Source organism: Pongo pygmaeus, chromosome 10 (assembly GCF_028885625.2).
Source record: "Pongo pygmaeus isolate AG05252 chromosome 10, NHGRI_mPonPyg2-v2.0_pri, whole genome shotgun sequence".
Lineage (NCBI taxonomy): Eukaryota > Metazoa > Chordata > Mammalia > Primates > Hominidae > Pongo > Pongo pygmaeus.
This window is the reverse complement of record NC_072383.2, coordinates 129818796-129834572: the sequence shown is the minus strand read 5'-3', so window position 1 is coordinate 129834572 and position 15777 is coordinate 129818796. Positions and strand designations below refer to the sequence as shown.

General features: G+C 45.5%; 1 protein-coding gene across 8 annotated transcripts in view; it reads right to left on the bottom strand.

Annotated features, from left to right (window-relative positions):
- ADGRD1 (adhesion G protein-coupled receptor D1) overlaps nucleotides 1–14658 on the bottom strand; it is a 188396-nt gene extending 173738 nt beyond the window's left edge. For 3 of the 8 annotated variants that reach the window (XM_054444290.2, XM_054444291.2, XM_063646830.1), the window contains exons 1-3: nucleotides 13282–13978; nucleotides 13153–13189; nucleotides 434–517 (exon numbers count right to left, since the gene is read on the bottom strand). In XM_054444290.2, coding sequence (XP_054300265.1) covers nucleotides 434–517; nucleotides 13153–13189; nucleotides 13282–13347 — 187 coding nt within the window. In that variant the 5' untranslated portion in view covers nucleotides 13348–13978. Of the gene's footprint in view, nucleotides 1–433; nucleotides 518–13152; nucleotides 13190–13281; nucleotides 13979–14562 lie in introns of those variants that run through there. The other 5 variants (XM_063646829.1, XM_063646826.1, XM_063646828.1 and 2 more) reach the window with 2 other exon arrangements.
- Nucleotides 14659–15777: the final 1119 nt, after the last annotated feature.

Genomic DNA, 15777 nt, shown 5'->3' with positions numbered 1-15777 from the left:
AAGTTACACAAGTATTTGTTCATCTCTATCACCCTGGCTTCAAAGCAGATTCTGTCCACATCTGCTCCCCCGATGGCCCTGGGATTCCCGCGCCCACAGCCACTCTCAGCACCCGTGTCTCCTGATGGCCCTGGGATTCCCGGGCCCACAGCCACTCTCAGCACCCGTGTCTCCTGATGGCCCTGGGATTCCCGCGCCCACAGCCACTCTCAGCACCCATGTCCCCCAGTGGCCCTGGGATTCCCGGGCCCACAGCCACTCTCAGCACCCGTGTCTCCTGATGGCCCTGGGATTCCCGCGCCCACAGCCACTCTCAGCACCCGTGTGTCCTGATGGCCCTGGGATTCCCGGGCCCACAGCCACTCTCAGCACCCATGTCCCCCAGTGGCCCTGGGATTCCCGGGCCAGCCACTGTCAGCACCCGTGTCTCTACCTCCAGTTGTATCCTGAAGTTCATGGATCCCATCCACATTCTCCAGCGGCCAGTAATGGGAAGCAGACGCCAACACCTGAAATCCTTGGGGAAAAAAGAATAAAAGTTTTAAATCATCATTAGGGAGGAAAGAACTAAACGGTAAGAACCGCTTAGCACACACATTATGGGGGAAGAGTAAAAGGATCACATGGCTATGGGAGATACTGAAAGCTTATTTAATAAAATTCAACACACACTCTTGGTTAGAAAAAGAAACTCTTAAATTAGAAGTTGGTAAATAATTCCTTAACTGGACAAAACAGGGTAAATAGGAATAGATGCCTCTTGTTGCATGAAAACAGAAGCCACTGCGTTTACTGGTGACACACTAGAAGCTTGCCCATTCATGTCAGGAAAAGATAAGAATGTTCCATATCCCGCTGTTATTTACCATTGTTTTAGAGTTAATATCTAATGCAATCACACTATAGAAAAAAATAAGGGTAAAATCATTTTAAAAGAGGAGAAAACTAACATGAATGTATGCCAGACACTGAGGTCCTTAACAAGCACTTCCTCATTTCATGCTAACAATAATCTATAAGAGAATTGAATTCTTAGCCTATTTGTAAAGACAGGAAATGAAAGTCTTGCACAAAATCACACTGCCAGCTCGTTGTAGACACAATACTCACAGAGTAAGTCTTTCTCAATTTAATCCTGGTCATTCTATTTTCCCTCTATGCTTCCTCCACACGAAGCATTACTCAATTCGAGATTTCCTTCATGATCCTTGTACTTTGAGTAAACATAACTTTATGCAGGTATGTTGTTTTCTATTTTGCTCTTCTCATTGAATGCTATATGAATTATTTCTTTGTTTCTATCTAGCCCTCATAATTGAGTTTCGGTAACAGTCTCTTGAGTGGCTGCCCCATAACAGGTTTAACCATTCTTCTGCTAATGAACAATCAATAGCTTCCATCCTTATTCATACAGGTGGCGCTGACATGAGTGGCTTTATGCATACCATTTTAGTCTTCTCTGGGATTAGTCCTCTGGGATTCATTCCCACAAGTGGAAATAATGGTTCAGATGACTAAACAATAATCAACTGCCCAAAGTGACTGCTAGATCATAGAAAAGGACAGACTAATAGTCTCTATGTTAGTCCTTGTTTTTAAAAAAAAAAAACTTTTTAAAGAGGAGATAATAAGATCACTATTTTCAAATGATGTATGCCTGATAACCAAAGTGGAAAACGATTACAAATAAGAAAAGAATTTCGTAAGTGAAACACTATTACAAACAATAAAAGAATTTAGCAAGGAGGCTTGTACAAATTTAATATACAAATGTCAATTGCTTTTCTGTATTCCAACAATAATGCTACAAAAAAAGAAGAGTTCTCCTAAGTGCAGCCAACAAAAAGAAAATATTTATGAACACAAGAATAAGAATTGTACAAGATTTTCATGAAGAAAGCAAAAAATAATAATTCTGAGGGATGTGAAAGAACCCTTGAATGTATGAAGGATTCAACCTATTCTTGGAAAAGCCGACTCAATGTCTTAAACTATACTTTAAACTATGAGTATTAGGAAATTTGTGTAAAAATGCTGAGAGAATTTTGTGGGGGAGATATCTGATTATGGAGTTTATATAAAAAATAAGCAAGAAAATCTGGAGAAGAAACAGAAGAGGATAAAGAGAGAAGATTCACACAGTGATAAGGCACACAACATAAAACTACAATAAAGATGGCTGATTGTTACACACGGATAGACAGTTCAGTGGGAGAAAAATCCACAAAGATGCCTAAGTACATATGGAAATTTAGTTTGTGATAAAGGGGGTCTTTTATTTTTTATTTACTTATTTATTTTTGGAGATAGAGTTTTGCTCTTGTCGCCCAGGCTGGAGTGCAATGGCGCAATCTCGGCTCACTGCAACCTCCGCCTCCTGGGTTCAAGCAATTCTCCTGCCTCAGCCTCCCAAGTTAGCTGGGATTACAGGCACCCACCACCATGCCCGGCTAATTTTTGTATTTTTAGTAGAGACGGAGTTTCACCATGTTGGCCAGGCTGGTCTCGAACTCCTGACCTCAGGTGATCCACCTGCCTCGGCCTCCCAAAATGCTGGGATTACAGGTGTGAGCCAACGTGCCTGGCCCCAAAGCTGGTCTTTTCAATTAGAGGAGAAATATTATTCAACAAAGACATTGGAACCAGTTCACCACCTGGAAAAAATTAAGATCCCAACCTCACTCTTTATACCAGAACAATTTCCAGATAGATCAAAATTTACATGTAATAAAATAAAACAAAACACAAAAGCTTCTGCAGAAAACAGGCTATACATTTGACAACATACCTTTTTAAAATTTCTGTGCAGAAAAAAAAAATCAAGCAAAATCAAACCGAGGAGTGTTGTTTATATAATACATATTACAGAAAAAGGTACTGATTTCTTTTTAGAGGTATTAAACGTATCATATTAGTAAAACTCCTACTATTAAAAAGAACCAACCGAATATTGAGGCAAAGGAGATAATCAAATAGTTCAATGAAAAAGAAATAAAAATTGTGTATAAATATATCAAATGATGCCCAACCTTGCTCATAAATTTAAGAAGTATATTAAACAACAATGAGCCTATCAGAGTTCACCCATCAGACTGGCAAGCAAAGTTAGCTATACTAAGCTGGCAACTTCCACCACATTTCTGATGGGAGTTCAAATCAGTACACCCCTTCTGAAGGGCAATTTGGCAATATCTATCCCAATTTTAAGTGTACATTCCCTTTGATCTAGTAATTCCACCCCTAGGAATTTATTCTAGAGATACACTCATACATATGATCAAAGACCTCTATGCAAGGCTTGTTAGTTGCAGAATTTTTTAATCGTATCAGAAACCTGAGAAAAGCCTAAATGCTCATCTACAGAGCGCTGGCTAAATAAATATAGCACATCTACACTCTGGACTGGAATACAGCTGGGACGAATACTAAGGTTCATAAATGCACTGAGATGGCATATTCTTTCATTGATATTGTCTAGTTTTTAAAAATTAAGGTGATAAAAATGTGTACACTATGAGCTATTTGTGTAAAATATAGTTGGTTCAGGGCAGGGATGGAGAAGAGAAGAGGAGAGAGAAGAAGAGAGAGAGATGTCTGGAGAGATACCGCAGAAACCAATACTGCTGTTTTGGGAGTGAAGAAATCGAAAAGCTGAGTGCAAGGTGTAAGAAGAAGATTTACATTGCATTATCTTCCTGTTTTATTTGAATTTTTCTTTCTTCTTTTTTTTTTTTTTTTTTTTGAGACGGAGTCTCGCTCTGTCGCCCAGGTTGGAGTGCAGTGGCACAATCTCCGCTCACTGCAAGCTCCGCCTCCCGGGTTTACGCCATTCTCCTGCCTCAGCCTCCCGAGTAGCTGGGACTACAGGCGCCCGCCACCACGCCCGGCTAATTTTTTGTATTTGTAGTAGAGACGGGGTTTCACCGTGTTAGCCAGGATGGTTTCGATCTCCTGACCTCATGATCCGCCCGCCTCGGCCTCCCAAAGTGCTGGGATTACAGGTGTGAGCTACCGCACCCGGCCTCTATTTGAATTTTTCAATCTGTATTCCTTTAGAAATATTTTAAGGCTTGCTTTCACAATTGAAGTGCCATAGGTAGTTATGGGCATACCACAATTTTCAGATAAGAACTGACGCACCCCATCTCATATCTGAATTTTTGTCCACAGGGCGCCCAACATCCACACGTGTCCCGTTGCTTGGTTCCACTTTTCAGTTTGTATCTGTCCCTCCAGTTTTATGTACACAAGTTCAAAATGTAAGCCAAGAACAAAGTTAGCTCTGTAATATGAGCTAAAGAGAAGTATCTAAACAATAACTTAAGTGTCTTGTTACTCTCTAAATAAAACAGCCCTATCTAGATAAACTAGCATGTTAGAAAGTAAGGCCTGACTTCAGTTGATTTCCAGTGGGGATAGTTCTACTATTGTAATGCAATATGAAGAATCTGAAATGCAAAAATCAAAAATATTCATTTTCATTCCTACTGTGCTTTTTTCCCCCTAAAATCTAGGATGTTCATTTTGAAGAGGACAAAACCTCATTGACTTGTTATTCAAGTCATCTGGGAAAAAAAATTGTAAAAGGAAATAACATCTGTTATACAAAGAACAGATGTGTCTTCAGAATCCTCATCTTTATAAAATAAACCCTGTGGACGATAAAGCCCTTCCCATTCTTTCCATTTACAAATGGCCACAATCAGTCCTGGCAGAAAGGCTGACAGAGTAAAGTGATGGTGTCTCGTTCACCCCAAAGCCAGCCAGGGTTCATAGGTGGCCAGTGATGAGAAGAGCGGGGTTGAGGCCAGAACACTGCCTTCTCTCCACACCATTGCACTTCACACAAGTGTAAAACACCTCAGTTGCCACAGATGTTTTGCAACTAGCAACACTGACTGGAAACAAGCAATGAAGGGGCTGCAAGCTGTGACACCCTCAGGGGCCGGCGAGTCCTGAGAAGTGACTGGACAGAGTCCAGGGATGGCATCCAAGGTAGTTAACAAGCTGGAAGGCACAGGCCAGACTCTTCAGAGCAGATGCTGGAAACCATCAGCTGGTACCACTGGAGTCGTAGGGCAGGAGAGGCGGAGGCGATGCAGAAAACTGTGTCCTGTCTAAATTAAGTAGCGCCTCCTGATGCCGAAGCATTACGGCTCTGCAGGAAGCTTTGCGGCTCTGCAGGAAGCTTTGCCCAGAATTGTCGGGTCTTCATTTTTTAAAGTGGAGTCAGAAATCTAGATTTTTTTAAAGCAAAATCTATCAAAATTTTAATGTTAGCAATTTTTAAAAATAAAACATTGTGTGGTGCTAATGGGATGGGCTGAATTCAGCCCACAGGTTTCTTTTCCAACTCAAGGAGTAAAATAACTCATAGTCCTACAAGTTTCATCAGAGCAAGAAAGTCTCATTCTTTCAGGAAAAAGGCACTCTGTGGTGCTTTTCCCATCGAGAAGGTGGCATGGGACCACCTAGCTCTGCAACCACCTTGATTTTCACCAAACTCTTCTAAAGACTAAAAGTCTTCTTAGGCAGGTCAGCCAGCCAAGCAAAACCATGGCCCATTTGAGGACTCCAAAACAACCCCAGCCTGAAAAACAAGTAGCAGGGGATACAGCCAGAGAGAAAATGGGGAGGGTGGGGGATGAAGACAAAGAACGAGAGAGAGAGAGAGAGAGGAAAGGGCAGAGAGAAAAAGGGGTATTTTCAGCCCACATCACCACAGTTCTTCAGAATTAATTTATCATCCATATGTAATGTTTTATTAAGTTTGGGGTGTGTGTGTGTGTGTGTGTGTGTGTGTCAGAGACAGACATAAGAGAGAGATGAAAGACAGAGTATTAATACTCAAAACAAGTTAATAAAACCTTTAATTTTTCCTTTTCCATTTTTCTTCCAGATTTCCCTATTCTTCTCCCTTCCCTGTTACTTATTCCTTGTGTGAGTCCATGGAAACCTTTATCCCTTGGTTTCCTGTAGGGAAATAATCTTCAGTGTTGCACTGACTTGGTCCAGCTGTAATCTATACCACACAGAGGAACGCCGGCCCCTGCCGATGGTCGGGCTGGCTTCGTGGCTGCATCCTCCTTGGCCTCCAACACATGGAGCTCGTTTTTCCTGCACAACTTTGCCTGCTGTTCCCACTACCTGGAATGCTGTTCCCACTGCCTGGAATACTGTTCCCACTGCCCAGAATGCTGTTCCCCGCGTTTTGTGTAGCTGATCCTGATTCAGGCCTCAGTTCACAGGACTCTCCCCTCATGCCACCCCTTCATCGCCACCACCATCCACTCTTTCTTTCAGGTCCTTCTTTGGTTTTCTCATGGCATTTACTATTGTTTGGGATTTTTTGTTAGTATATTTGTGTGTTGTCTCCTATATCAGACTCTGTTCCTTGAATGTTCTATTTACATTGCATCTTCCATGTCTAAGACAAGGGGCCCGGGAGGTGTGGGGGGGTGTGTGTGTGTGTGTGTGAGAGAGAGAGAGAGAGAGAGATTTTTGCATTTGAAATCTCCCAAATTTTTAATGTTAGCAATTTAAAAACTAACTATACAGGTAGAATGAATGATAAAATGCAAAAATAAATAAAAAATGAATAAACATAGAATGTAATTATCTGTATAATTCTAGTATTTAGAAAATTTCTATTTGCCAAATTTCCATTTCTTCAATCAGATATAAACATTGTTTTTTTAAAATTCTATTATAAATACTACGAAGAAGAAGAATCCAGCGGTTCTGACAGTTCTTTAGAAACTCCAAGGCATGATGGAGATCTAAGGAATGATAATTACTGTAATTATCTGCTTGGCCTCCCAGACCCCTAAATAGAGCGGGTGACGTGAGCCGCCCCAAACTTCTGGAAACGGTTGGAGCCAGCTGTGCCATGTGCCCCGGGACCAGGAAACTGCTGGGTAATGACATGCTTTGGGTTTGTTTTAAGTTCCCTTTTCCTCATTACAAATGTCATCTATCAAATGGCATGCTTATAAACTTTTTAAGAATGGCCTGCAATTTATTGGCCAGTGCCGTTTATGGATTCAGATTAATCAACCATCACAGCTTCATAAGGCTGTCCCCTGGGGAGCAGAGGCAAGAAATCGGGCAGCCTGGGGCCCTGGAAAAGCTTCCAGATGTGGGGAGGGGCCCGGACTCTGCCGACCCTGGATTTCCCTCTCCAAACCTACCTCCTGGCTTCCCTGTAAAGTGAGAAGGTGGCTCAATAGTCCCTATGGTCCCTTAACTATGACATTCTATAATGCCTCCAGAATGACAATCTACGGTCACAGATAAGCACAGAGTATGCAAAGGCTTAAAATGATTTCAAGTTGTTTGGCAATTACTTACAAAACGAAACACCTCTCTACATGGTAGACCTAAAGATCTGGCAAATATCTGGCTACCTCTGCCAGTGTAGACAGGCAAACCAGGTAATACAAGCCAAAACAGCCACCTGTGAGCCGAATGCACGCTGGTTGGCTAGCTTTATTGATGCGGTTTACCAGATGACTAGCAAATCTTCAATGACTGTGCATAGACAAGTCAATAAATACATAGATATTTTTTGAGACAGGGTCTCACTCTGTCACCAAGGCTGGAGTGCAGTGGTGTGATCATGGTTCGCTGCAGCCTCAAACTTCTGGACTCAGGTGATCCTCCCACCTCAGCCTCCCAAGTAGCTGGGACTAGAGGCATGCACCACCATGCTCAGCTAAATGTTTATTTTTTATAAAGATGGGGTCTCACTATGTTGCCCAGGTTGGTCTTGAATTCCTGGGCTCAAGTGATCCTCCTGGCTCAGCCTCCCAAAGTGCTGGGATTCCAGGCATGAGCCACTGCGCCAGCCCAACAAATATTTATTGTGTGCCTCCTACGCATAAGGCACAGTGCTGAGTGCCAGAATCAGAAAACAAGAAATGCTTAATAGTTGGGAGAACCTTTAACAAAATAATACAGTTTGGTGTGGTTGTGGTGGAAAGTAGGCTGGCCTTTGGAAGATCAGACTCTCGCTCTATACTGGAGACTCCTCCTTAAGGCTCCCCTAGCACCTGAGCGAACCTATGTCCCGGTACTGACCACTCGACTGCTGTTTTCCAAGAATCTCTGTCTGTGTCTGTCTGCCCTAATTCTCCTCATGCTGTGAGCTTCTTGGGCTTAATACTGTGTCTTCTGAGCCCTGTGAGCTTGAGCAAATCGCTTGGTCTGTCTGAAAGACACGCTTCTCCACCTGCGGTGCGAGGGCATGACACAACCACAGGGCTCTTGCGAGGATGATGTAAAATCATTGAAAGGCCCAATGTGCAGACAAACTGGCCGGTTTTCATAGCTGTTTAGCACTCTTTTTTTTTTTATTTGATGGTTTAATAAGCACGTTTTATTTTAGTTTGGTTCATTTTTTAAGTTGACAAATGCAAAAATGTATATATTTATGGCATACATCTTGATGTTTTGATATATATCTACCTTGTAGAATGATTAAATCAAGTTAACATATCCATCATTTCACATACTTATTTGTGATAAAAACATTTGAAATCTACTCTCTTAACAATTTTTAAGTATATTATACATTATTATTAATTATAGTCACCATGCTGTACAATAGACCTCCAGAACTTATTTCTCCTGTATAACTGAAATTTTCTTTTTTTTCATTTTATTTTTTTAAAATTATTATTATTATTATACTTTAGGTTTTACGGTACGTGTGCGCAATGTGCAGGTAAGTTACATATGTATACATGTACCATGCTGGTGCGCTGCACCCACTAACTCGTCATCTAGCATCAGGTACATCTCCCAGTGCTATCCCTCCCCGCTCCCCCCACCCCACAACAGTCCCCGAAGTGTGATGTTCCCCTTCCTGTGTCCATGTGTTCTCATTGTTCAATTCCCACCTATGAGTGAGAATATGCGGTGTTTGGTTTTTTGTTCTTGCGATAGTTTACTGAGAATGATGAAATGCTACATGTTAAGAAGCTGTTCTCTTGCGATGGAAACAGGTTGTTTCTGTTGGTGTGTTTGTGGCGCCCGTGCCCATCATGAGCGCTCCTGAGGAGACACGCCAGGGCCAGGCTTCCTCTACCAGAGCTCCCCGGGGGCAGGCGAGCCTCAAGGATGGAAGCTGGAACATGAAGGAGACCCCTAGATTCTGGTTCACACAGACAGCCAGGGATGGGGCTTTTCAGCAGGAAACGAGGTGAGCAGAGTCTGAGATGTGGGAAGAGAAGACAAAAAGAAAGGACTGGGGCTGTGTGTGTTGGCTCACGCCTGTAATCCCAGCACTTTGGGGGGCCGAGGCAGGCGGATCACCTGAGGTCAGGAGTTTGAGACCAGCCTGGCCAACATGGTGAAACCCCGTCTCTACTAAAAATACAAAAATTAGCCAGCCTTGGTGGCGGGTGCCTGTAATCCCAGCTACTCGGGAGACTGAGGTAGGAGAATCACTGGAACCCAGCGGACGGAGGTTGCAGTGAGCTGAGATCACGCCATTGCATTCCAGCCTGGGCAACAGAGCAAGAGTCTGTCTCAAAAAAAAGAAAGGATTGGATAGGATGGAGGGAGAGGGGGAGGGAGGGAAGGAAATGAGGGAGGAAAATGGAAAAAAGAAAATGAGATAGGAAACAAAGTGAGAGAGAAGGCAGGAGAAGGGGAGGAGGGGAGGAGGGGAACAGTGAGGAGGAAGGGGAGAGAAGGAAGGGAAGGAAGGCAGGCAGCAGGATGTTTTGTTCATGGAGGACACCTAAGCATTCAGCAAATGTGTTCACCTTCACCATTATTCTAAAAAGGAGGAGGAAGGAAGAGAAAAGAGGAAAAGGTCAAAAACAATTTGCAGTGAGAGGAGGACGAGGAAGGACGAGGAGAAAAAGAGGGACTGCTAGAACCTGGAAAGCTGAGAAGAGAGAAACCTTCTGGTTTCAAGAGCTCAGGAGGCATGGCCACCTTCACCGTGCTTTCCCACACAGACGCCGGGTCACCACGCCCTTCCATCCCTTTCTACTGTCATCAGCATGGCCATCGTTTCTCTAAGACAGTGCCTTCATCCCTAAATCCAGACTTGGAAGAACAAAGCTTCTATATGGAACAAAGACTGAGTTCAAACTGCTCCTTCAAGTTTAGGTACAAGAATGCAAGTGCATGTGTGCATGTGTGTGTACATGTGTGTACATATGTGTACGTGTGTGGATATGTGAGCTGTGTAAATGGGTGTACATGTGTGTGGATGTGGGATGTGTGTGAATGTGTGAGGGTGTATGTGTGTGCATACGTGTATGTGAAGATGTGTGTGGACACGTGCATGCATATGAGTGTGTGTGGACATGTGTGGGGTGTACGTGTGTGAGTATGTGTGTATGTATGTGCATGTGTGTAGAGATGTGCAAGCACGTGCAGATGTGTGTAGACACATGGACTTGTGTGAATGTGTGCACATGTGTATGCATGTGTGTAGAAATGTATGGATGTGTGTGGATGCATGTGGATGTGTGTAGTCTGTGACTGTGTGTGGTCATGTATGTAGACACGTGGATATGTGTGGACATGTGTGAACATGTGTAAATAGATGTATGTTGATGCATGTAGATATGTGTTGGCACATGTGGGTGTGGGTGTGTGCATGGATGTGTATATGTGTGCATGTGTGTCTACACATGTGAATTGTGTGGACACTCGTGTGGATGCATGTAGACACATGATGCATGCAGATGAGTGCATATGTGTGGATGCTTTTGCATGTGTATGCATGTGTCAACATGTTTGATGTGTAGGGATGTGTGTGGACATGTGATGTGTGTTGGCACATGTGGCCATATGTTGACACATGTAGACATCTGGTGTGTGTGTATGCATATGTGTCACCATGCGTGGATGTGTGTGATTTGTGTTGGTGCATGTGGGCATATGTTGACACATGTAGACATGTGGCATGGGGGCATGTGGACACATGTACATGTGTGAGGATGCATGTGGGCTCTGTATCATAAGCAGAAGTCCGGGGAGAACCCGCACAGCTTTTCTCCAACACTGAGCAGCAGTGAGGGCCATGCTGGGGCCTCGGGGGCCACCTGCCTGCTGCAGGAGCCGGGTGCGCAGCTCTGCCTGACCGCCCTGCAGTTCGAGAGGCTACCTCTCCCCTCCTCTCAGTCCTCTCCCCTACTGGAGCCCAGCCCAAGCCCGGAGGCCTGCATTCACAAGAAGCAAGGTGTCCAAGGTGGACACGTCCTCTCTTTAACGCAGCGCTGGGCATGTTTATTCATTCCCAAGCCACAGGAGCCCTTGTTTCATTCAGCGATTTGGCTGAGGAGAGGGGAATGTGTGGAAACTCACAGCTTCTACACCTTTTTAAAAGGAGTTCCCTATGCATGTGGATGAAAGAGAAGTGGCAGCGTCCCCACCCCCGAGTTGGTGCATGGAGGTGGTGGCGAGGCGACGATGGCTGGAACATCCTGGCTTGGGGCTGCCGGGCAGCCAGAAAGGAGACAGAGGCTGAAGGCACAGCCCCTGGACCCCAGCAGGCTCCTGGTGCTCCACCCAGGAAAGGTGCTCTCCCTGGAGGCCTGGGCATCGCCCTGGGACCTGCCCACAGTGCTGGCCTGAGTCCATTTGTGGTTGATCATTAAAGGCTGGTTCCCAGCCAGGCGCAGTGGCTCACATCTGTAATCCCAACATTTTGGGAGGCCGAGGTGGTTGGATCACCCAAGGTCGGGAGATCGAGACCAGCCTGGCCAACATGGCAAAACCTTGTGTCTACCAAAAATACAAAAATTAGCCGGGTGTGGTGGCGCGGGCCTGTAATCCCAGCTGCTTGGGAGGCTGAGGCACAAGAATCGCTTGAACCCGGGAGGCAGAGGTAGCAGAGAGCCGAGACTGAGATCTCACCACTCAACTCTAGCCTGGGTGACAGCATGAGACTTTGTCTCAAAAAATAAAAACAAAAATAATTTTTTTAAAAAGGCTGATTTCCCATCAGAGACAGGCAGGGCCATACAATAGCACTCAGGGGGGTGCCCAGTCAAGATCTGGTGGGGCTGGGGCAGAGGCTGTACTCACAACAGGCTTCCCAGAAGAGGTTCAGTCACTAGCAGGGTCTCCTCCCCACCTCCTGCAACCTCCAGCAGGGAGCAACAGCCCAGTGACTGCCCGCTGCTCCCAGAAAGCCTCATCTTCCCATCCCTGCCCCTGGCTGACCGGAACGTGTGCCCACACTCTTAACAGCAAAGGGTGTGTGCCTCCCTGTCTTCCCGAGAGAAGCCCCATCCTGATGCTTCCTGGTTGGGTGTCACAGTGGCCAAAGGAATGTGGCTCTGGGGCTGGAACAAGGGTGGCCGTCTATCCTGAGTCCCACTCATGGGCTGCTCCAGGATAAGCTGGTCAGCACTGTGAAGCTGGAGGTCCCGAGACCCTGCTATGGGCCAGAGCTCCAAGTCCCCGCCAGTGAATCTGCCCTGAAGATGTGAGATGGGCGTGGTGGCTCACATCTGTAATCCCAGCACTCTGGGAGGCCAAGGCGGGTAGATCACCTGAAATCAGGAGTTCGAGACCAGCCTGGCCAACATGGTGAAACCCTGTCTCTACCAAAAATACAAAAAAAAAATAGCTGGGTGTAGTGGTGCACACCTGTGATCCCAGCTACTCAGGAGGCTGAGGCAGGAGAATTGCTTGAACCCGGGAGGCAGAGGTTGGGGACACTGCACTCCAGCCTGGGCAACAGAGCAAGACTCCAACTCAAAAAGAGAAAAAAAAAAAAAAGGAAGAAAGAGAGAAAGAAAGAGAGAAAGAAAGAAAGAGAGAGAGAAAGAAAGAAAGAAAGAAAGAAAGAAAGAAAGAAAGAAAGAAAGAAAGAAAGAAAGAAAGAGAGAAAGAAAGAGACAGAAGACATTCAAGTGAAGGAGATCATATTTCCTTAATCACAATGTCTCATATGACCCAGCTCAAGGGGCCCAGAACCGCTTCTCCGTCCACCGCTCAGCCAGTGAGGGGTAGCGGAGCTGCCCAGGGTCAGAGTGTGTGGTGAGGCAGTGAGGTCGGGGACCAGGAGCCCAACAAGGGCCATTCGCCGATGCCTCAGAGATGAACAAGTGGGCTGTTCCTGGGATACCTGCACTAGGCGGGGGGAGGGCGGAGCTCAGAGTGAGAAGGAAACACTCTTACCTGGATGGTCCTGCGATCTGGAGTAGACGCCACGCACCTGCACACAAAAGACCACAGTGTGAGACACGCTCAGGGAAAGCCTCCGGAGAAACCAAGCCCGTCGCCACCCTGGCCACTTTGGGACATCACCTGAAAGCTGTAATAAAATAGCAGCAGCCAGGAGTACCAGCGGCACAGCCGCAGCAGCTTTTCCATGGCTCTCTCGGAAGTCAAAGCTCGGAGCCAAGAGAAATTCCTGAGGGTCTGTGAGAACGGGACCTCTTAACCTTCACTTCCTTGGGAAAGGGACATTTTCACAGGTTCCAGGGGAGAAAAAGTTCTGTCTCCTTAAAGTTTGTGAAACGCAGCTGTCTTGGAGACCTAATGGGTGTTTCTTCCTTGTCTCAAAACTTGAGATGCTTCAGTGATCAATAAACACGTTGCGATGACCAGAGCAGCTGTGGAGGAGAAACCCAGACCCGACTCGCAGTCCTGGGAAAGCAATCCCAGGTCACCACTGTGGCTGCGACCTGTGCTTGGGGACGGGAGGCTGTTTGTCCTGCGGTATTTTCTTTTTATTTCAAGAGCCTCCGTTTGTCTCAGTCAGGTTTGGAGCTTCCCTTTTCTCTGAAGAAGGTTTTGTGCGTGGTTTTTCCCTGGAGCACCCGCCTGCTCCTCAGGCTTGTCCTGCGGCCGCTCTCGAGCTCCTTCTGGTCTGGCTCAAGTTCACACCTCCGTCCTGCTCTCTGGGTGGAGGGGGAGTGAGTGATGTAAGTCTCTCTCCTCAAACTTTGTTCTGTTCTCCTTCTCTATTTATATCCCCACTGCTGTGTCCTTCCTGGGTCCTAACTCCAGCCTCTTAACAACAGCTGAAATATTTTCAGGATCTCAGGCTCAGAATCAAACCAAACAGACATGGTATGTGGTGTGTGTGTGTGTGTGTGTGTGTGTGTGCGCGTGTGTGTGTTACTGATGCCTTCTGGTCAGCACTTTCAAAGTCAGCATAAATATTAATAAATACAAAATGCAAAACAAACCATAAACTCTGTTTAGATCTGAGTCTTGTTTGCCCCCAAAAAAGAATGAAGTTGACAGAGGGATGGAAAAGAAAAACCGTCACACCCACTGTGCCCTCCATATTAAGCGTTGACCACATTTTTCTCTCTAATCCTTTCAGACGTCAGTGAAAGCTACGGAATTAATCACAAGGTACGCCGTGCAATTATACCACACTGCATATCCCCCCACCCCAGCACCAGGAAGATGTTCTCAATGTGATAGAAAAGAGTCAGCCCCTTCGCCAGACATGCCTCAGTTTACCCAAGACCAAAGTTTATCCGATCTACTCCAAATACACGTGTACACACAGAGACACACACCCTATAACTGCAGTCACAGCTATATTTGCTATGTGATTTAAGTAATATTTACCGCTTCATACTTTCTCCAACATTCACCAGCTGTGCTCCTAGGCAAATTACTTGATCTCTTTGTTTTCGAATTCCTCATCCACAAAATGGGGGTTAATAGTTCCTCGTCCTCGGGGCTGTAACAATAAATCAGAGGACAGATCCAAGGCTCTGCAGGCAGTACTTGGAAAATATGTGGCACTCAATAAATGCTGCTATTTTTTATTAAGAAAAATTATCACTCAGTAAATGTTAGCTATGATTATTATTAGCAAGTATAACATAACACCCAGTAAATGTTAGCTGATACAGTTATCTCAATTGTCCTGACTTTAAATGGGAATTAAGAATCCTGAATCCAACATACTTCCTAAAGAGGATAAGAAAATGACTTCCAATCTCTGTGGGATAGAAAAAAAGAAAGTGCTGTCAAAACGTTAGGTGATTATTTTTAACTTGTGCCTGCAGCCTACAACCGCTCAGATCCTCTGATAGCCTGAGCCTCTCTGTGGAGCTGGAGAAGGGTTCCAGAGAGTTCCATCTCCTAGCACTGGAGAAACTGTGAACTCCAAAGGCCCGGGGCTGTCTGTAATAACGACCTTTATCCTGTTGCTCAGGCTGGTCGGCTTCAGGGGAAACTAATTTACAACCTTTATCTCTGCCATTTCATCAGCTCTCCAGTTCCCCACTGCCTCTCGCTGGAAGAGGTGAAGGGAGGGACAGGCAGTTACAGGTTTTTCTCAGCCCCAGTTTTAACCTGGAAGAATTCAACAGATTGCTGAATATGCGGACCTTTCCCATCTCCATGACTGAACAAAGCCAGCATGGTTTCTTTTAATCATAAAACTGTCATCAGATAACGGGAGACACGCCGATTCAATGACTGTAATAAAAACTAGATAGAAAAGCAATTCAGCAGAGCTTGCCCTGCAGGCATCTGCACTCATCCACAGACTCACTCCGACTCTCCATCCCGGACTACAGTCTCGTGCCTCGTGCTATTTACCTGCATCCTGTCTCAGGCCTTGTTCAGAGGCCCAGATGAAGAGCCTGCCTCCGTGTAAAGCAGCGTGCCCTAAAGCCTGGAGATTTGAGACAGGGCCTTGAGTGGTCCGTGGGCCTGGAACCAAGCACCTCTGATATCTCTGTGCGTCTCATTCCATCATCCAAACGTCGGGGTGTTCGGCATCCAAATGTCGGGGTGTTCGGCACCCAAACGTCGGGGTGTTCGGTTCCA